This window comes from Acomys russatus, chromosome 24, assembly GCF_903995435.1.
Source record: "Acomys russatus chromosome 24, mAcoRus1.1, whole genome shotgun sequence".
NCBI classification, from domain to species: domain Eukaryota; kingdom Metazoa; phylum Chordata; class Mammalia; order Rodentia; family Muridae; genus Acomys; species Acomys russatus.
The window spans coordinates 26,709,902-26,732,718 of NC_067160.1; the positions used below are offsets into that span (position 1 = coordinate 26,709,902).

A 22,817-nucleotide genomic window follows, 5' to 3' on the forward strand; every position below is an offset into this window, starting at 1 on the left:
TGAGTCTCCTCTCGGATATCCACTTGCCCTGTGTCATGGAGATCCTGTAGTTTTGGATCTGTATCACTGGTCCCCTTTATGCACTACAGCACTTCATTAATGGGGTAAATGTTGGGGTGGTTCAATTCACAGCCCTGGGTCTGGGCCTGAGAGAGATCTGAGCTGGTCAGTCGGCCAACTCTCCCGTTCCCATGCCCCCAGGCCAGCTCACAAGCAATCAACCCCCTTCCCTTCAACTAGGGCCAGCTTTCCTGACAGCCATAGATGTCTCAAGAGGAATGAGGGAAAGGAAGTGTGTGTCTCCCTTGTCTGCCCAGCAGACCCAGGGGCAGGTCCGGCTCCCAAGGAGAGCTGAGCATGTGTGCGAAAACTCAGAGTCAGTATCCAGGAGATGGGCACTGACCCGTGGCAGCAGATGGATTTGTTAGGTGTCCCGGATTCTTTTCACATGCTACAGAATTACTAATAGAATTCCAGTAGGACCCTGAGACATATCAAAAGGGACACAGGAACGTATTGGGTTTATAACATTGGAAACTTTATTATCTAACGTAAAAATGGAAGATACAAAAGTTGTTTTATTTACCAAACAAGGGCAGCAGCAGCAGGCCTACAGGAAGTGTTGGCTGTTTCTGCTGACTGTCGGATCGTCGGGAGGTTGACCAGATGGCTGTGTTTTATATCCCGGTCTAAGACTTTCGAGGCTGCTGGATAATGTGAGGCCTCTTCAGGGGAGCGGCCTTCTCTAGAGCAGGAGTGGGTTTTTGATGTGCCGTGTGAACTGTTGCTGGAAATTTATGGTTGAGCTAAAAGTGAGAAGGGAAGAGGACATAAACACATTGCGTCTGTTGGATCACGAAATATTATAGTGGTAGAAAGCAATATAGCTGGTCAAGTCACAGTTCGTTTATTTCTTTGCTGAGACCTTCCTTCCATAGTACTTCCTGTCCTTGGCCCATGGGAGTAAGTGTGTGTTACACTGTTTCCTTCACTAATGTGTCTTTAACTTTTATAGCCCTAGGAATATATGACATATATAAGTAAAAGTTTCGGCTGGCCTTGAACTCATGATCTCCCTGTCTCAGCTGGGATTGGAAGCATGTACTACCACGCCAGGCTATATATTTGTCTTGAGGTCCCATTTTGAAAAGCAGAAGTGGTGAATCATATGTGTGCCACTGCTCTGTGATATTAAAGTGATTCTAGCGTTATAGTCTAAGAAGGATGTGGAGACATTAAGGAGAGGTTCTGAGGAGGGGAACAGTCTTTAATTAATCATTAAACAATCAGAAAAAAAAAAGAGCCTCTGAAAGAAGTTAATTTATTCATCAGGGCAGCACATTGGAAATTGTATTTTTTTGATATTTTGAGTGTGATATTGGCCATTCCATCTGCCTCAAACTAAACAGCCTGGGGAAAGAACACAGGCAAGTAACTTAACTAGCTTCAGGTGAAAACAATTCTCATTAGTCAGCTGTGAGGAAGTGGGCTTCTGCACATTTAAAGTAAGACAGACTGGGAGACTTTCTGACAATGAGATTTCCTACTGACCAAACAAAGATCCTGTGGGATTCACGCCCAGTGCAATGTAAGACGGGAGGGTATCCTGGCTGCTGAGTGATTTACACATGTTTCCTAGGAAAAGTTTGGACTCAAGTGACCTCTGGGCCTGTTCAGTTTTGGGTTTCCAAGCTCATCAGTTCTGCCCCAAAGTACCTCAAGACACAGCTGTTAGCCAGCCAGGAAGTGGGGCCTTGGCTTGCTAGTACCTAATTTATCACTATTGAATTTGAATGCCCTTGCCTTGACACTCAAACTAAATAAAAGGAGAGAGAAAATGTTATGACTCTAAGTAGCACATTGTTTATGGTTTGATTGGGTTCATCTAAACAAAGGAAAACATGTGCCTTACATCTCTTCTCAAATACCCCTGGCCAACCTAGTGCACACAGCGGTGATTTTTATGTGCAACTTGACTCTGAGAACATCTAAATGCACATGTGTATATACACACACATACACATCACATCACACACACATATCATACACACACATACCACACCACACACAGAGCACATACCACACACTCACATACTACAAACACGAACAAAACACACACACACCTACACCACACACACACATACACACACATACACTACAAACACACCACACACCACACACACATCACAGACGCATACACACCTCACAAACACACCACACACACACCACAAACACACACATACATCACAAACACACCACACACAAATACACACATATATATACCACAAACACACCACATACCACACAAAAACACACATACATACACCACAAATACACCACACACACCCTATATACACACCACATACATACACACACAAACACACACACACGAAATCTATACCTGACAGTGTCTAAAAGGGCTGCCTCTGAGGGATAGAATCATGCAAAATGTTTTAATTATAAGCATTTTTTTTACTTTATTTACAATGAGCAGATACACTATGTACTAATTAACCCCAAGGATGGTCCCCTGCTGACATTCCAACAGAAAGAATCAAAATAATTTAATATTGGTTATAAGCATTGTTTTAGAGTTGAAAAAGAATGGAGAACTTTTTAAAGTCAGAGCAAATATCCCATATATATATCTGTGTTGCAGTATGGTAAGGGGACGGGGGACTTTTGTTTTGTTTTTCTTTTAACATTAGAGCCTAAAGAAAATTTCAGGGGTCACTGGCTTTAGTGGTTTTGATACAGAGTGGGCATTTTCAGCTTCATCTAAAACAGATGGGTTATTTCAGGTTGACTTTAAATCACAGTTAGCAACATCAACCTGGCAAGTTACTGAAGGTCAAATGTGAGGTAAAAGGGTGAACAGGAAGACAAATGGATGCCTCTGATAGAACTGTGTTCTGGGCAGTTGGTTCCTCAGGATGGGGAGGGCTGAGGCGAGGAGGAGAAAGCCACTGTTGTCATTATTCTTTGGGTGTAAGAAGCAATGGGCGGGCCAGGCACGGTGGTGGACGCCTTTAATCCCAGTCCTTGGGAGGCAGAGGCAGGCAGATTGCTGTGAGTTCAAGGCCAGCCTTGTCTACAGAGCAAGTTCCAGGGTGGCCAGGGCTATACAGAGCAACCCTGTCTTGAAAAACCAAAAAATACCAAACCAAACCAAAACAATACTACTTGTCTTAGTTAGGGTTTCTATTACAGTGACAAAACACCATGACCAAAAGCAACCTGATTTCACTGTACACCTTCATGTAAGTCTATCACTGGATTACTCTTTCTGGCTTGCTCAGCCTGCTTTCTTATCACACCCAGGACCACTAGCCCAGTGGTGGCAGCACCCACAGTGCGCTGGGCCCGCCCACACCAATCATCAACTAAGAAAATGCATCACAGGCCTATCTGGTGGGGGTATTTTCTCAACTGAGGTTTCCTTCTTCCCAAATGCCTGTAGCCTGTGTCAAGTTGGCAGAAAACTAGCCAGCACGCACCTCGATTCTTCTCCAAGTTCTTGGCAACCCTGTATTATTCTGTCTCAATGAATTGGACTATTCTAGATATCTCCTGTAAGTGGAATTCAGGCAGTATATTTCTCTTTATTCACTCCAGGTAACACAATATATTCAGGGTTCATTCAGGTAATGGTACTTGTCAAAATCTCCTGGTTTAAAGATGAGCAATGCTGCATTTTATACTACGTTATGCTTTTCTATCCACCAATCCATAGATGGGTGTTTCACCTTTCTGGGACCTGGAAATGATGTTGCAATGAGCATTGGTCTGTTCAAGTCCCTGTCTTCAGTTGTGTGTGTGTGTGTGTGTGTGTGTGTACATGCATGTGTACGCATGCAGAGAAAAAGAAATGTAAGATCACGTACAATTATATGTTTACTTATTTAAGAAATGATTTTGAGGTCAGCCTGGTCTACATAGAGTTTCAGGACAGGCAAGGCTACACAAAGAATCCCCCTCCTGAAAAACCAAAAACCAAACCAAACCAAACCAAAAAATCCCAAACAACATGAAAAACAACAAAACCAAAAATTAAACCAACCAAACAATCACCCACCCAACAACAACAAAAAAAAGAATGGCTAAGAAATATATTTTTTAGATGTTCAATATTCTTCTTAAGCTATCAGAGAAATGTAAATCAAAACAACTTTGAGATTTCATCTCACCCCAGTCAGAATGGCTAAGATAATTAATAATAATAATAATAATAATAATAACAACAACAACAACAACAACAACAAATGCAGTGTCACAGATTAGAGTGATTAGACAGGCAGTCACAGGGTCCTGACACTATTTGTGAATTGGTCTGGGAGGTTTGGGGGAGGGGAACAATCAACAGGATGGAGAAGGAAGTAGGAATATGTTAATAAAAACAGTAAGACTTAAAGAACCCACCTACCAGCTCAAACACACTCAAGGGCAGGCCCCATGCCCAGGAGTAGTTGGCCAAAACAAATCTAACTCCATGTTTTTAGTGGCTTTTTTTTTTTTTTTTTTAAGAGGGAGCAGGCAGCTGGATGGGAAAGGAGGGAGTGGAGGAGTTGGGAGACTATGATAAAAACACTTTTATTTTTGGTTTTCAAGACAGGGTTTCTCCGTGTGTATCCCTGGCTATCCTGGACTCACTTTGTAGACCAGGCTGGCCCAAGTGCTGGGATTAAAGGCTTGTGCCACCACACCCAGATTGATTAAAAATTCTTAAATGATGTGCCCAGCATGGTGGCACACACCTGCAATCCAGCACTCAGGGAGGCAGAGGCAGGCAGATCTCTATTAGTTCAAGGCCAGCCTGGTCTACAAAGTGAATCCAGGACAGCAGAGGCTATACAGAGAAACCCTGCCTCAAGAAAAAAAAAATTCTTAAATGATAATTTTAAAAAATAGATTTTGAGGAAGATTAATTAAAAATTTTTAAAGATGGGGCAAGGAACTAAGCTGAGAGTTTTCAAAAGATGAAATGCAGCCAGGCAGTGAGTGGTGGTGCACGACTTTAATCCCAGTGCTTGGGAGCAGGGGCAGGTGGATCTCTGTGAGTTTGAGGCCAGCCTGGTCTACAGAGAGAATTCCAGGACAGCCAAGGCTATACAAAGAAACCTTGTTCTGAAAAACAAAACAAAAGTAAATAAATGAAATAAAAATTAAAAACTGAATGGCTAAGAAATATATTTTTAAAGGTTCACTACTCTTCTCAAGCTATCAGGGAGATGCAAATCAAAGCTGCTTTGAGATTTCATCTTACTTCGGAATGGCTAAGATTAAAAAAAAAAAAAAAAACACACACATGCTGGTGTGCATGTGGGGAAATGGGAACGCATGCTCAGAAGGTGTGGGAGAGTAAACTGGTTCAGCCACTATAGAAACCAGTGTGGAAGGTCCTCAGAAATCTCTGAGTAGATCTACCATACAACCCAGTGGTACCATTCTTGGGCATATACCCCCGAGGGACTCTAGTCTGCCACAGACACACTTGCCCACCCATCCTCATTGGTGCTGTATTTGTAATGGCTGAGAAACGGATGTCTGTCAGTTGATGACTGGGTAAGGACAATGCAGTGTATTAACTCAATGGCATATTAGTCACCTTATGAAGTTTGCAGATAAATTAATTGAGCTAGAGTCCCTCCTTGGTGAGGTCATCCAGACCCAGGAAGACAAATGTTACATGCTTTCTCTCATATGTGGATGCTGGCTCTGAATCTTTAGATAAGTATGTTTCATTTAGAATACCATACAGGGCTGGAAACAAGCATGGAGCCCAGAGGTGCTCTTTCAAGGGAGGTAAATAGAATATAGTGATATAAAGGGTCAAAGAGGAGTAATGGAAGAGGAAGGGTTAAATAGGATGGAGAGGTGATGGGAGGGCATGGAAGAAGGGGGGGGGGGGAATCTAGGGAGGTATAACCAACACTAAAGACCTTTTGAAAAGTCATATAGAAACTTGCTGATGTTGTCTTCCTAAAACATACATGTATACAACATAGGCATATGTACACACATATATGTATACAAAAAGAGTTTAAGTAGCCTTATCCTATAATAGGGTGAGGGGGGGTCAGTGCCCCTACTAAACACTAGCAAATGAAAAGCCTAGTGCCAAGAATGGGCTACCTATTTTAGGGTTCTTGGCCAGCAGAGTCCCACAGATTCCCCAAATTGGCAGTTGCTGGAGACACTATATTCTTGAGTCATAGAGCATGCAGAAGTCAAAACAGTTCCTACCCTGAAGCCTACTCCCTTTTGGCTGGCGTCTTAACTTGGGAAAGTCCTAGAATTTTAATCATTAGTCATTGTAAAGTGACAATGTCAGAAGAATAGAACTTGTTTCTTGTCTGAGTCACTAAGGTAATGGTATCTAACTGAACATGAGGAAGAATCAAGGTTGAGGGGTGCGTGTGTGTGTGTGTGTGTGTGTGTGTGTGTGTGTGTGTGTGTGTGTGTTTATGTGAAATCTGTCTCATGGCTTCATTACAGGAGTGACATGAAAAACAGATCAAGAGAAACTCTTGTGTTGAGAATTTTCTATCCTTGTAGATGCCTGTGAGCTCAAAACCCCTATTTTTAGCCTCAGGGAGAACAGCGTAAGAAGTCTGATCAAGGTCCGTCTGCCTGGAGCTCTGAAATAAACTAGATGGAGAGAGATCAGGGGACGGCTCTGCTTTTGAGCCTGAGGTGTGGTGGTGTGAGTGGATGCTGGCTCCTCCATTCATCTTCCCCGGCTGTTAAGTCCAGCTGCAATGTTGTTACGTCTCCACACCCTGTTAAGTCAAGCATTCGATGCATACGCTTCCCATCAGTGTCATTCATGGGCACTCCTATGAGGATGCAAATCTGTGGTCCAGGAGGACCCCTCCTAATGTCCCAGCTGCCTTTGATGCTTTTCTTTCCTAGGGTTCTGTTTCACAGGCAACTTTGGCCAACGGATGGCCCAATGCGTGGCAACTTGGAAAAAAAATCACCAAGCTTTAATCTCACAATATTCACACCTCTACATAACAGCATAATTAATGTTTAACAGGATACCTTGTATGCTGAGAACACAACTTGGCATCTCTGCCCTCTTTGTCTTAAAAAGAAAGAAAATCAAAATACAGGAGAAACCACAAAACATTGAGGACCTAAGTGTCATTCTAAAAGCCAAGTTGCCTTTGAAAGTGGCCAGTAGTCCATCAAGACCATGCCTCCAGATGTTAGTGCAGAGAACATTCCAGTTACGCAGTGCCTTTCTCCAATGGCATCAGGCCTTGTGTGCAGCCAGTGGACAATGAGAATGTTCTGTATAGGGAGGGAGAGGTAGGAAGGACGGGCTGGAGAGGCAGAGGAGGAGAAACTGGGTGGGGGAAGAAGAAGGAAGTTTGTATGTATGAAGCCCAGCGTGGGCACATGTCTTTAATCCCAGCACTAGGAGGCAGAGGCAGGCAGATCTCATGAGTTCAAGACCAGCCTGGCCTACAAAGTGAGGCCAGGACAGAGAGGGACTACAAGAGAAACGCTGTCTCGAGAAAAACAAAAATGAAGGAGGAAGAGGAAGAAGAAGACATCAGAAGTCAGAAGTCTATATGGAAAAATAGTGGTAGGAGCATGCTTAGGGTGCTCCTCACTTAAATTAATTCAGACCCAACCCTTTGCAGGGGGAGTGGTTTCTATCTCCCAAGTCTTAAACTCTAGGTTGGTAGACAATTAGAAATGTCTTGTCATGACTGAAAGGCTGATGAGGCCTTGTAGGAAGCGGTCATCTTAGACCATTACAGTTCTAAAATAAAATCAAGATCATATATAACATGGGTTCTTGGGACTAGGCATAACTCGATATAATAACTAGCTGAAAATGGGAAGAGATGATCCTCAATCCTACTACTTTGTTTCTTCTGACCGATTGCTAGTTCTTCATGACAACACGTAGTATAGGTGAGGAACCACTTTAATATGCGCGGGTGGGGGAGACATCAAAGGTATATATCTCTACTTTGGGTTTGTTTGTTTGGTCCATCTGTGTAGTCCTGACTGGTTTTGGAACTTGTTAATGTAGATCAGGCTGGTCCTGAACTCTCAGAGAGCCACGCACTTCTACCTTCCAAGTGTGGGAGGAAAGGCTAGTGTCACCAGGTCCTGCACATTAGTTTTTATTTTGATTTCCCCTGTGTGCTTGAGTGCAATGGAAGACAAAAAAGGTAGCTGCCTCAAAAAGGAATAGGTGGAATGTGACCGAGGCTAATATGTACCTTCTTCTGGTGTCTGTGTGCATACACGTATGCTCACATTGATACTCAGACAGACACACTCACAGGCACACTTACACAGACACACAGACAGACACACAGACACACTTACACAGACACACAGACACAGACACACACATACACACGTATCTTTTCTTGAGGGCAGCTGTACAGTTTCTGCTCTCTTTCCAGAGTAAGCTGATGACCCCCAGAACCTGGAATTGCCAGCAGAACACTTCCAAGTATGACCCTTCTGCACACTCATTGCTCACGCCGAGAAAGCCTAGTAGGCAGCAGGTGCAGGAGCCCATCTTTCTAAAGGCCAGAAACCTTTGGAAGGTTCTCTGCTGCTGTGACCCTCTTTCTTGAGTCTACCAACCAAGAAACTGAAGCAGATCTCAGCAAGGGAGACAAGAGCTGACCCACACCCAGAGCACAGAAGAGACTTAGCTGCCAACTGTCGGCTGTTCTTCTAGCCCAGTCAGTCCTCTAAAATGGATTTACCTTCACTCTAAATCGCTCACGCTGTTCACTTCCTTTCCCTTTATGCTGCAAGTGTATAGGTTCCTACCCTGTGATGGGCTCCTGCATATTCATTTTTCATTGTTTAGCTCCTGGGCATGCAATAAACTTCTAGGCCTTTTCTCCTGCTCATCTGTCCACTGGTTTATTTCAGATTAAATGCTCAAGTGTGGGAGAGAAGTTGGAAACTCCCTTATGACTTCAAGTCTTTAAACAGAGCCTGCTCTGTCCCGTTCCTTCAATTAATGGCGAAGTAGAGAAAGAGTGGCCCTCTTTGACACCCTTAGGATACATGTATTTGTCTCCTGAAAACAGAATAAGGCTGCCCAGAGTTTACCTACAGAATTTAGGGAGGGGAGGCGCAGTCACAGAGTCCCAAACCACAAACCGCTGTTTGCCCGATATGACTCTTTTGAGCTGTCTGAGCTACTTGGAAGAAGTTCAAGCTCTAGAAGGAAAAATTGTAGCAGTGAACTTTCCTTATAAATGGACTTGACTTGATAACCCAGCTGGTGTCTGGCCGCCTCCAGCCCCCAACCACTCAACCCTCTGCTGCCCACATTGCCACAAATCAAGTATTTTCCACGGAGATGCAGAGGTGCGGAGGAAGGCCAAGAGCGGCTGGAGTCTCGACACACAAGCTGTCTTTTGTAAAGTTATGCCGTCTCTCTGAGAAATATCTGGGAGGGCAAAGGAGAGTTCTGCACATTCGGCATCACGGCTCTCACCTCATCCCCTGCCTTGTTTTGAAATGACTTATTTAGAGGCACTTTAGGGAGTTAGGAGACACAGCTCTTCTCATTTTAACAATTTTATGTTTCTCTAACTGGGAACAGACTGATTTCTTTTTTTCACATGGACATCAAACTCAAGGGCTGGAGAAATCCCAGTGGCCATCTGCGGGCTCCCACGAGCCTCTCCATCCACTGGGTAAACACAGCGTTAGAGCATCGTGTGCATCTCGTCACGCATGGCTCACCTTGTCCAGTGTGTCGTTCAGAGCGTCCAACATCTGTATCTTGGCAACATTTGTGATGGCGCTGTGAAGATGAAAAGAGACTCTAAATAAGGTCCAGATCTTGGGGCTGGGAACGTAGCTCAGGGCTTGGTAGGGTGGCATACAGGAGACTCTAGACCCAATCCACACCACCACCCCACTGGGTCAGGGAGGTGTTTCAGGCAGTAAAGAGCTTGCAATGCACTTCCACCTCTGGCCACCAGAGTGGACTTCTAGTACCACCGCCTTGATAACGTCTAACCAACTCCTGTGCACACTGTCCAGCTGAGCTTAGAGTTAATAGTAAGCTCCGTTCCTCTAAGTGCAGAGAAGTCAATGACTTCTCTGTTATAAACCCTTCCCAAGCCTGGATTCTTGGGCGCTCCAGGCCCAGGCCCAGGAACTGATGTAATGGTTGTCTGGGCTTATGCTTGGCAGAGTTGAGAACAGAACAGGCCCCCTAGTTAACCATCTTCCGAGGCAGCACAGTCTGATACCATTTCCAGCGCGAACTTACTATCTTAGGAGCTGCCCTGGATGCGGTGTGAGAAGATAAACACTGTGTGGGAGTTGTTATTGAGAATTTACAGTCCCGCTTTCATCGTGGGATTGTTATTTTCTGGTATCGGGAACAAGCCAGTGATTTGTTGCTCATAGAGGACGATCAGTATTTAATTATCTGTTTCATTTGGGCGCGCGCGCGCGTGTGTGAAATCCTTTACAAAAACCCTTCCCATATATTGGGGAAAAAAACTTGAGAAGTAATATAAAGATAACTTTATTTAGGGGCTGGGAGGATAGCTCAGTGGAGAAAGGGCATTGCCATGCAAGGTCAAAGACGGGAGTTCGAATCCCTAGAACCCACATAAATCCAGGTAGGCTCAGTGGCCTGCCTATAGCCTCAGGCCTCGAGATGCAGAGGCAGGAGAATGCTGAGGCTAATGGCTGAGTAGACCAGCTAAAGCAGTGGGCTCAGGAAAGTGGAGAATGTTTAAGACAGACACCTGATGTCAACGTCGGGACTCTACATGTGTGAGTAAGCATGTATATGAACAACACACACACACACACACACACACACACTTGGTTTGAAAGGGACAAAGAAATTACAGTTTGTTTCCTGAGCATCTTTTTATCAACTCCTCTTGAATGAGGAGTTCCATGGAAACCAGCCTCCAAAGCACCCCTCACTGGGCCACTCAGAGGAATCAGGGCAATATATTAATTTATTTTCCAAATGCACTCACTTTCCTTAAGCAAGTCTTTGGGTGCATAGGACACACCAATTTATACCTCTAACTTTATGATGTCACGGTCTTGCTAGAAGCAGCAGGGAGAAATCAGCCCTGGTATCGGTAGCTTCCAAGCTTGTCTTAGTCAGGGTTCTAGTTGCTGTGATAAACACCCTGACCATGAGCAACTAGGGGGAGGAGAGATTATTTCATCTCACACTTCCAGGTAACAGTCCATCACTGATGGAAGCCAGGGCAGGGGCTCAGGAAGGCCAGGAACCTGGAGGCAGGCACTGGCGCAGAGGCTGTGGAGGAGTGCTGCTTGCTGGCTTGCTCCTCATGGCTTTTCCCTGCCTTGCTTTCTGATAGCAGGTGTACATGCAAGCAGAGCACTGTATACATAATAATAATAATAAAAAAAAAATTCCAGGGGCAACTGTTTATAATTCAAGGGATTCACTTTACCATGGAGCATGGTATGAAAAAGGTCATATGACGTGCAAGTTTTTTTTTTTAAACTTATTTATTATGGATACAGTATTCCTGCAGGCCAGAAGAGGGCATCAGATCACATCATAGATGGTTGTGAGCCACTATGTGGTTTCTGGGAATTGAACTCAGGACCTCTGGAAGAGCAGTCAGTGCCCTTAACCTCTGAGCCATCTCTCCAGCCCCCAAAGTACAAGATTTTAAAGAGTGACCTGAAGTACGATGAATGGATGATCATCAGGGTCAGATGTATTTAGGACCACACTTTGTGAGTGGGAGGTGGCTAGGGGGACCACAGAGAGGAGAACAGGTAGGATGTGATGGAGACCCAGGGACACCCGGTCGGTAGCCCAGGACCAGTATTCATCATCTCTCCCCAAGCCTGGCTGCTCCCTTGAAATTCTTGGGGCCTTAGTTTGTCCTCAGATAACTTCTGGAGGCAGAACATTAAGTAATCCCTACCTTGTTTTCTCCAATCCTGTTTTTTTGGTGTGTTTTTCCAAAACGCCCATTTCTTGCTTTTTGGAAATTCGCATTCCTCCCGCTTTCACTGGAACCGAGAAGCAACAACGTGCACGTTAGAATAGCTTTGTTTCTCAGGCAGGACTCATAGCCAAGCTTCCAAATTTACATGGATAAGATCTTTAAACAACAGAATAAAAGAGAAGGGGGGGGACCCCCTAAGGAAGTCAGGGTAGGGAGGAGGAAGGTCTGGGGTTTACTTTTTTATGCTCATGGAGGGGGAAAGGCAAAGAAAGTCACACCTTGGAGTAGGAAGGATAACGTCATACTCCCTTAGGCATTTGGTGGAAAAACAAAACAAAACACTTTTTCTCTTGTTATCAAACCAATTACATTCTTCAAGATAGCAACCCATAATTACAGTGTGACCCTTTGTTTTCCCACAAGATTAAAGCTTTTGCATGGCTTGCATTTTTTTCCCCTCAACCAAAGCTTTCAAAAGCCAGATGAGCCAAGTTTCAGGGTGCTGACAGACATTTAATTCAAATGAGGGGCTTTGAATTCCAGAGGCTAGCCACCTTCATCTCAGACCCTAAACCGCCATGCTGGCTGAGCTCTGCGGAATCTAATGAGTAATTAAACTGTATTAATAGTCACGCCATTCAAGAGTTCAATTAGTGTTAATTAGGCTATAGACGACCTAAAAGCAATCCAAGTGTTCAACAATGTCAGCTGAAATCAGCTTTGGAAACGAAACAGCCCGATTCAGATTGCAAGTCAAAACAAATACCTTCCTCTTTTCCCAGAAAAATCACACATCTAAAATCTGACAAGCTCGAATGAGAAGTGACTACACTCGGACGCTGATTTGTTTAAACCTGTTAATTCTCTTTATGGAAACACCCCGTGAGCAATTTTCTAAAACTAATTCCAATAAGGTGAAGAGTAAAGAAAACCTATTTCTCAGTGCCTTTGTGTGTTGCCTTTATCACCGTTCTTATAAATATTAACACTTAATTCTTGTGAGAGGGCATACATGAAGAAGGTGCGCAGTCAGGAAACAGGAAAAGACTTGTGACTGCCTCCCACCATTCCTGGGTGTCTTCACCCACAGACAGTTTAGACATTGTTTTAAAGGGTAGCATAAGGTACTAACTGTTCTGTGTCTGGTTTATTCCCTCCCACCTCCCCCTTAACCATGCATTTTATAGAACACTCTAAATTTCTCTACCTTTATCTGTGTCTCTTCTTAATATCTTCTTTGCAATTCTACTATGAAAACCTTCTGTGTTTACTTAGCCACTTTGCTAATACTAAGTATCTGATAACATTTCTAATTCATTGTGATCATAAAGAAAGCTGCGCCGAGTACTCTTTTTATACAGAACTTTCTACTAGCACATGTCTTCCCAGAAGTGACTGGGCCAGGTGTATTCAGAATTTTGTTAAATCTTGCTGAACCGGCCCTTCACAGAGGTGGCACTAGTTTACAGTCTCATCAGCTACCATGGCAACAACTATTTCTCCAGACAATGAGCTAGAAAATGCATTGTTGTGTCAACCAGTAAGCTAAAACTTTGAACTCTAATGGTCACGGAGAAGCTGCCATGGAAGCAGGATGAAAGCCCATCATCTCTGTCTTCACTTACGCTGCTGCCTTCATTTGGGCTGCCTTCTGTGTCCAGGTGTTAGAGAAGAGGAAGAAAGCAGAGGGGTTGGTTGGGGGAAAGAAGACGATCCCACCTTACCCTCCCCAATTCTTCTTGTATCTAAACCTAACGCTTGGGCTGGGGACAGAGACCTAACAGTGCTTGCTGGCCTTGTGGAGAACTGGTTTGGTTTCCAGAGTCCCCTGGAGTTCACAGCCACCTGTAACTCCAGTTCTAGAAGTTCTAACACCCTTTTCTGGCTTTACACACATACACATTAATAAAAAAACAAAAACAAACAAACAAACAAACAAACAAACAAAAAATGTAAATCTTAAGCCTCAAGCTCATGTCGGGACCTGGAAGATGAAGGTGGGCATCACTGCGCCCCCTTTGTCCGCTCCTCTTCCGAGTTCACATAGATCAAATCTCCTCTATGATTTTGATCACCATGCATGTCTTTAAATGGCAGGCTGGGAAAAATGGCCAAACATAGCTACTTGGAGCTGACAGAACAAGGGCTGTTGTCCTAACACTCCAGGTTACAGTAGACCAGGCTAGCCTCAAACTCACAGCGATCCACCTGCTTCTGCCTCCCAAGGGCTGGGATTAAAGGCGTGCGCCACCACCGCTGGCAATTTATACTTTATCTTGTTATCACAGCTTAAGCTTGCTTTAGAAGGTATTTTGTCTTTTCTTTTCTGTGGGGTATCCATAGTTTTTGTACAATTCTCCTAGTTTTCATCTTTTTCTTACTGAATTTTGGGAGCTGTTTGTGAGCTGCATTGTAAATGTAAAGTAGTTAATTGTACCATTTACTGCTTTTTTTTTTTTACTTATTTGACAATGTCTTCCCATTTGCAAATCTGTACTGTTCTTATGTGGACTTATCGATCGCATATGGACTTGTGAGGATGGTGTTTTACAGGCATTCTCTGCTGTCCTCTGGAAGCTCAGTGGTTTCAGCCTGTAAAATCAGTCTCTGGTTCTACACTTATGCCTTGCTCCTTCAGTGATGCATGTGATGCTGGTCAGATGGAAGAGGCAGGCTTGTCTTGTTTTGTTTCGAGGCTGTTGAGACCAGATTTTGCTATGAGTCCAGGAGTCTCTGTGTAGCCCGAGCTAGCCTCAAATCCCCAACGCTCCGGCCTTCACTTCCTGTTATAGGCATGCACCAACACACCTGGTTTGATGTAAGATTTTTTTTTTTTTTTTTTTTTTTTTTGGTGGTCCAAATGTTGAAAAATAATCTTTTCTCTATCAATTTGAAATGCATCTTTACTGTACGCTGAGTTCTTGGGCATATGTACACATGTACAGGTATATTATAGATGTGCACCACCGCACCTGGATAAATGTATGGATTTTTAAAAAAGATTTATTTATTACTTATACAGTATTCTGCTCCCATGCGTGCCTGCAGGCCAGAAGAGGGCAGCAGATTTCCTTGTAGATGGTTGTGAGCCACCATGTGGTTGCTGGGAATTGAACTCAGGACCTCTGGAAAAACAGACAGTACTCTTAACCTCTGAGCCATCTCTCCAGCCCCAATTTATGGATGTGTTAAAAGGGGACATTGATGGCATTATACTCCTGCTGGCTCTGTATTTGAGAGGATATGTGGTTTTCTAGTGTTCACCTCTTCGAAGCCCCTTGGGCATTTGTTCAGATCAAGCTCGCACATCCTTTATAAGCATTTTCTCCTTGTTGATACCACTATTGTAAATCAGGTCTAGTCCTCATGTCCAAACTACAAACCTAGAACTGAAAAAATTAACTGAACCTCAGTGAGTTTATCTTAATTTATTTTATACCTAGATATAGTAAATTCTATTATTGCTTATTATAGCTTTCTCTAGATTCTTTTTAATTTTCCAGGTTGAAAAAATATATGTCATTTACAAAAGCAATATAACTCCTTTAGAGAAATGTTAAATAGTGGTGAATGTGAACATCTTTGCCTTTCTAATTTTTAAAGGCTTATATTTCCTTACTAAATATAATAAATTCCTTGGGTGGCCTTCTCTTCCTACATATTTATTGATGTACATATATTATATAATACATATACATATATGCATATATGTGTGTTTGTATATATAATACATACACACATATTATAAATTTTTCATTATATTTAGGGAATTATCATTATCATTCCATAATACTCTGTTATTTGAGTAAATATTGAATTAAAAATGCATTTCAACATTTATGAATACATTTATATGAGTTTTTTCCTTAATGCGGTTCATTAATTAGCTCATTGTTTTTTGTTTTTGTTTTTGTTTTTGTTTTGCAATGTTGAGTTAATTTGGAAAGACTCATCCAGTCTCCAGAGGAGAGTGCCTAGAGAGAGGGAAGGGAGCTTAGAGACAGAAAGAGCGGCAGAATCCAGTAAGGCTACTGGAGGGAGGTGAGGGTACCATCACCAAAGTTCTGAAGGGCCATGTGTCATATTGGGGATCATGGGAGTCCTAAGGACTCTGGGCAAAGTAGGGCATCTCCTCCACTCCCCCAAAGCCTCGTGGCTGCTGTGATTTGCCTATGGCTTGAGTTGTCCTCAAAGGGTTGATCATCTCAGAAACTGGTCCTCAGTGTGCCGATAATGAGGGGAGTAAGTGTTACTCCTGGGGATCCTTAGGTCAGTTGGGAGTGGCCCTCGGAAGGGACATAGAAACCCCAGTTAATCTTTGTCTTGCCTTCTACTGAGAGAGTCCAGCTCTTCCTCCATAACGTCTTCACCAGAGTCAGTCTCCAGAACTGGGAGCTGAGTAAACCCAGTTCATTTATAAAGTTAGCCCGTCTGAAGTATTTCATTATACTAATGGAAAACAGACAAATACAGTGACTGTGAGCTAAATATCTCATTTTCTTTCAGGTGTGGTTTCCACATCCTTCAGAAAGGAGTAAGTCCCATTGTGCAAAGGGTTTTTTTGTTTTGTTTTGTTTTGGTTTTTGGTTGTCTGGTTTTGGTTTTGGTTTTGGTTTTTTTTTTTTTTTTTTTTCCCAAGACAGGACTCACTTTGTAGACCAAACTGGCCTTGAAATCCCAGAAATCTGCCTGCCTCTGCCTCCCTGAGCGCTGGGATTACAGGCATGTGCCACCACTCTTAAGGTATTCTTTTTTTTTTGTTGTTTGTTTCTCTTTTTTTTCTCCTTTTTCATTTTTTTTTATTAATTTATTCTTGTTACATTTCAGTGGTTATCCCATCCCTTGTATCCTCCCATTCTTCCCTCCCTCCCATTTTCCCTCCACTCCCCTCCCCTATGACTGTTCCTAAGGGGGACTTCCTCCCCCTTTATATGCTCATAGGGTATCAAGTCTCTTCTTGGTAGCCTGCTATCCTTCCTCTGAGTGCCACCAGGTCTCCCCCTCCAGGGGACATGGTCAAATATGAGGCACCAGAGTACGTGTGAAAGTCAGACCCCACTCTCTACTCAACTGTGGAGAATGTCCTGTCCATTGGCTAGATCTGGGTAGGGGTTTGAAGTTTACGGTCTGTATTGTCCTTTCTTAAGGTATTCTTAAGACTAAAGGTACATAAACCATACTGGCAAAATGACTCAGTGGGTGAGGGTGCTTGCCACCAAGCCAAATAACTTGAATTCAATCACCAGGACCCATGTGGTAGAGCCGACTCTTGCAGCCTGTCCTCTGACCATGCACGTGTGTGCTGTGGGGTGCACCACCCACACATATAAGTAAACACAAATGTTTAAAACTGGGGAATACTTTTTAAAAGACACATAAGCCTTTGGTGCATGGCAGGCACTTGCTGGTTAGTGCTTATTACTATTTAGATTTATCTTAGGTTGCTCCAGAAGGAGAGGGCAGAGTGGATATCAAATAAGAGTTTTAGAATAGTTTGTGTTACTCAGTGTGACGTGGTGCTACCGTGGTCAGTGCCTCTCCGCGTACTAAAGTGAGGGGAAGAGGTTGGTCTGTCCCGAGCATCCCAGGACAATTCTGGGGAACTTAGAAGAAGTTGATAGGCACAGTCATTGTCAATGAGGCCCTTACTGTGATTCTAAACCTTCTAACCTACCGTGAAAAGAACATCCATCACTCGCCTTACTTCAGAAAGAGCATAATAGTGCTTAACAGAGAAACAAACACTAAAGGCTATTTTTGAAACCGGCACTGCAGGAGTTCTTCATTTTTAAGAATAAAGAAGAGACATTTAGGGAAGATAATTTCATTAGTGTCGAGACACAGAAACTCTCTGTGGGTGGATGCACTGGTTTTATAGAGTAGGGCTCTCACAAACTTGTGAATGAACCAGTTGGAACCAGTTTATGGGAGGGTCATCTTCAAAGCTCTGCTGGGAACACTGGTCTCACGGGTCTCCCAAGATCTAGACAAATCACCACTACAGCCCACTACAATCACACCCTGGCCCATTTTGCTAACACCACGTGTGGCTGGACGGTCTTTCGAAGCATCCACTATGTCTAAACCAACCCTTTTACAAGTGCCCCAACTCCAACTTCCCATTTGTACTATATTGTCTCTAGGATCTTTGTGTAAAGCCAACTGCAATTCAACAAAGTAACATACAAATGGGTTTACCATCTTAAGGGACCATCAATACAAATTTGAATACAAATACAGTAGGATTGTTCAGGAATGTTGGTGAGTAAAAAGAACTAGACTCTATAGAAGCAAAAGTATGTTCTTTTGGATTGTTTCGTTAAAAAAAAAAAAACCTAAGTTGTTTGAGGTCAGCCTGGACTACAAAGTGAGTCCAGGATAGCCAGGGCTGTTACAACAGAGAAACCCTATCTCGAAAAACCAAACCAAACCAAACCAAACCAAAACAAAACCCCTCAAAAACCTAAGTTGGTACAGGAGGATTGACACTTTCCCCTCCTGTCTCTGGGGTGGAGCTGAGCTCTTGTGGTGGATTTTGTGGCTTGTAATTTTTCAAAGATAGATCTTGTAGTTTCAGATTCTGCATACTTTCCAGTTAAGCTTCTTTCAGTATTTGGTAGAGAGCAGTCAACATGAGAGCCAGCTTATAAGAAAAATTAGCCCTTTCTTTCCCTAGACCATGGGGAGTGTATATAAGAAAGCAAGAAAACACGTTTGTACAAACTCTGCTTATGGAGGAAAAATTAACTTGAAGATTTAATTAAAAGGTAAACGCTGACAGAATACTCAGTATACATTCAGAGTTGACTTGTCAGCAGATTTTTGGTTTCCAGTCAAGATCCCTGAAAAATTCTCAATAAAAGAGGTTTTTATCTTCCAGGCTCAGGACTGTGTGTCTTTAGAGGAATCTCTTGGCCTCTCTGAGTTCCAGCTTGCTCCTGTGATGCTTCCCTGTAGAACACCTTTATCTGTAGAGCTGCTGCCGTGGCCGGACGTTTCTATGCTGTGCGGTGCAAGGTTGACTCTGGCTGAATGACAGCTGCCCTTGCAGTCATCAGCCCCCTTCTCCATGATGGTTTGGGCAGAGGATCTCATACACGTCTCTTCTATCCCTCCCACCCCTACATAGGTCCTCCCTATACTGTATGAGTTTAACCAGTTAGACTGGCAAAAATGAAAACTTCCTTTTGTTAGTTTTCATGTCTTAAAATTTTTTTGGGGGGAGGACGGGGGACAGAATCTCACTTATGTAGGCCTAGCTGCCTTGGAATTCTCTTGGTAGACCAGGCTGTCCTCGAATGCACAGAAAGCTGCCTGATTCTGTCTCCTGAGTGCCGAGATTAAAGGAATGCGTCATTGTGCCTGGCTTATTCTTTTTAGTTGTTTTAATAGGGTATCTTTTACGGATTCTTTGACAATTTTATATATCTAGTGTATCTTATGCCCACCCCAGCAATTACAGCCTTTTTATGTGTATATGTGTATATATACTGTGTTCTTTTTTTTTTTGGTTTTTCGAGACAGGGTTTCTCTGTGTAGCCTTGGCCATCCTGGACTCACTTTGTAGACCAGGCCTGGCTTTGAACTCACAGCGATCCGCCTGCCTCTGCCTCCCGAGTGTAGCCTTGGCCATCCTGGACTCACTTTGTAGACCAGGCTGGCCTCGAACTCACAGCGATCCGCCTGCCTCTGCCTCCCGAGTGCTGGGATTAAAGGCGTGCGCCACCACGCCCGGCTTATACTGTGTTCTTATTGATCTTCCTCCTTCACTGCTCTGTCCCATCCTTCCTGCCCTCCATTTTGTTTTTGTTTTTTGTTTTTTTTTTTTTTAAGTGACACTGGTCCTTAGGTAGTTATAGTCACCTCTGGGGTTCTTCATGATGGCCCTTCTGCATAAACTTTTCTTTCCCTCACAAGCCAGAACATGGCTCTTGCAATTCACAGCTGACCCTCTCTCTGTACAGCTCTCATCTTTTGGCTTAAATCACAAGAACTCATGAGTGACTGCTAGTCTTCCTAGTCATCACGCGTTACCTTCCTTGGACCACCTTCTCCTCATAAAATGTCGCTATTGTTGCTCACGTGATGTTTAGTTCTTATAAAACTAACAGAAAGGTAAATTAAACAAACAAAGAAACAAACCCAGGAAATTCAAAGTTATGCTTCCTAGAGTCCAGGCTAGTCCATGGTTAACACTGTTTTGTTTCAGGGCATAAACATGAAATCAAGGCTAACAGTGGTGCTGAAATATTAACATTAATACACATAAAAGAAGCACTCAAACCAAGGCTAACAGTGGTGTGATATATTACATTAATACACATAAAGGCTGTACTCAGCGCACATAAGTAGCTGGGAGGGTTACAGCTGGCTGCCTCCCGAGTGGTTTCATTCATAACTACGATGCAAGCACTAGTGTCTTTTCCTATTGCAATTGCTTTCTGTCTAGACTACCATAGCAGGTGCCGTGAGGAAGGCTTCATGTCTGGGTGCCTTGGAGTCCGGAAGGATCGCTCTGCCGACTACAGTGGGTTTTATGAGGCCTGTGTTTTTAAAGGGGTCAACATTCAAGTGTCAGGTACTTTACATTAACTGTCTCCTCTCATCTTCACAGTAGCCTTACCAGATTGATGCTGCTTAGTGTCCCCTTTCAGAGGTAGGAAGACAGAGGCTCAGAGATGTAGATTAAAAGTGAAGTTCTAAATGCCTTTTGCCTTCCCACCATATGGCATTAGCTTCCTGCTGTCAGACATCTGTATTTTGCTTCTTAAATATCAGGTGAAGATTTAATAGAATTTTTGGCACCTTATTAGCTTTGTTCCATAAATAAAATGTTGCATCATTGCAAACTGGTTGAGACTTAAAAAAAAAAAAATATGGGGAGGCGAGATGAAGGGTGAAGCTTCTTTGTTCTTTTGAGCTCGGTAGGGAAGCAAGTCGGTCTGTATCTCCATCCCAATTATTCCAAACCTCTTATCTGCAGTGTCACAGTTCATAATTCACTGTCATGCCAGAGGCATTCTGACATGCTTGATGGAGTCGTGGTGTGCTATGTACACAGAGTAATTAGTGACCATTAGTGATGGGGACAGGACCTTGGGGGGTGGATAGCATTCAGACTTTCATTTGCTTAGTTTAACTTTGTGTGTAAATATACCGCAGCAAATCATATTTTTAGCTGCATTGTTTTGTGAAGAATTGGAGTGGAGGCAGCAGGAAGAGAATGGTGCATCGATTTTCATCTGTGCAGGATATAAATTCCGCTTTTAACAACTGTATATTATACAGTCCTCCCCCATTCATTTGCATTAATACCTTAAACATTTTTACGTTAAAATTTGCTAAATTCAACTACAAGTGTAGAATATCAGTAGCTTGACAAAGAAGATTGGTTATGGTGTCAAGAAGAAGTGGAGAAACTTTAGTTCTCCTGGGCTGTCTTCCAGAAAGCACTGGGTCTGTATCAGATCCTCGCCCTGTGCCAGGCCTGGGCCTGTCATACCTGCCAGCGGCTAAGAGGCCTCAATTTCCTCTTAGACGTGACAAAGTATAATACAAACAACCGGATTTGTAAGTGGAGACAGGCAAGGACAAAGTAGCCAAGCTTTTGAGATGTCAAGGAAAAAGGACTTAATGTAAAACTGCTTAAAAAAAAATAGGCCTGTTCGTGCTATACAAACATATGCTTAGTTACAGGAGAGCCAGTTCCTATAGCCTACAGACTTGATGGGAACAGCATGAGTTTAAAGACACAAGACACTCCAGACGGTAGGGCCCCACCCCCACCTCCTCTCTCACCTCCCCGCCCCCACCAGTCCCTGGGTACTTATTAAAAAGTGCTCCTCAGTTTATGGACCTATAGTATTGCCCAAGCCCGAAGACTCCAGAAACAGAAATGGGGCAGTGTTCTGTGTGTGGAAGTCAGCATGAAGTCAGCTAACCATGGGCATCTTGGAGAAACAGATCATGAGCGGTGGAAAACTGGGCAGGGCTCCCCAAGGTGGTAATGCATGCACCCAGGTGAGGGTGTGTCACAGCTAAGCTACACGCTTGGAGGACCTCAGGCTTGCTGGAAGTTAAAGCAACCGTGGGGAAGTGACAACCTTGGCTCTGCTGAGCTGCTTCCAGGAGGATGGATGGGAGCCTGCAGCTGCGGGAGGGGAGCGAGGTCAGGTTGGGGGGGGACCTACCTGCTGGCGGGTGCCGCGCTTTCATCGGGGACGGCAGGACTTGCACCCCATTTGCCATAGTTGCCTGTGTGCCAGTGCCTTGCTCTGGAGGCTGAATGCCAGTTGTGGCTGCCTCATCTCACCTCTCTAAGGCTTTATAGCTGCAAGGGGCGGGGCCCCTTGAGGGTATTGCTGAGCAACAACTGGGCTTGTCACTCAGCTGCCCTGGAACCTAAGTCTCCTTGGCAAGCTTTCTCTTCTTTCTTTGATCTGGGAAAGCCAGGTAGATGTCTACAGGACAGAGGGAGCTCTGAGGAGACTGTAGAAAAGATGCAGTCTGGTGGCATTCTTCCTAACACCACCGGCTCTCACCAGTAAGCACAGTGTGCCAGTGTGATGAGGCTCTTTGTCACATCCAGGCATGACACGGTGGGCAAGACAGGGTCATTGTTTGATGACATCTGGGGTCTTTCCAAGAGACAATTACAAGTGAGCAGGATGCCTATGCCTTTTGGAGGGTTTCCCAGTGTCGAGCATTCATATGAAGAAAACGATTGCAGGTGTGGACAGAGGCCTCTACTCAAGTGTATTAATTGCGTATTTCTTTTCTTTCTTATTTTGTGTCATTTTGAAGGGAATTAACATAAATATCCCCCAAACGGAGGCTTAGCTAAATTAAGAT

At 43.7% G+C, this 22,817-nt stretch overlaps 1 protein-coding gene across 1 annotated transcript; it reads right to left on the bottom strand.

The window, feature by feature from the left end:
- Positions 1-522: 522 nt before the first annotated feature.
- On the bottom strand, positions 523-22,273 carry Dapl1 (death associated protein like 1). Its single transcript, XM_051166686.1, has 4 exons — positions 22,157-22,273; positions 11,943-12,030; positions 9,742-9,802; positions 523-806 (listed from the first exon to the last, which is right to left on the bottom strand). Exons 1-4 carry the CDS (start codon positions 22,212-22,214, stop codon positions 690-692), a joined length of 324 nt encoding a protein of 107 aa, XP_051022643.1. The 5' UTR covers positions 22,215-22,273; the 3' UTR covers positions 523-689.
- Positions 22,274-22,817: the final 544 nt, after the last annotated feature.

What these genes read in the sequence shown, in the direction of transcription:
- Dapl1 (XM_051166686.1), bottom strand. Translation starts at nt 22,214, where the DNA reads ATGGCAAATGGGGTGCAAGTCCTGCCGTCCCCGATGAAAGCGCGGCAC. An exon ending in AGCGCGGCACCCGCCAGCAG is followed by an intron (nt 12,031 to 22,156) that starts GTAGGTCCCCCC and finishes TCTCGGTTCCAG; the next exon opens with TGAAAGCGGGAGGAATGCGA. An exon ending in TGAACGACACACTGGACAAG is followed by an intron (nt 807 to 9,741) that starts GTGAGCCATGCG and finishes TCTCACTTTTAG; the next exon opens with CTCAACCATAAATTTCCAGC.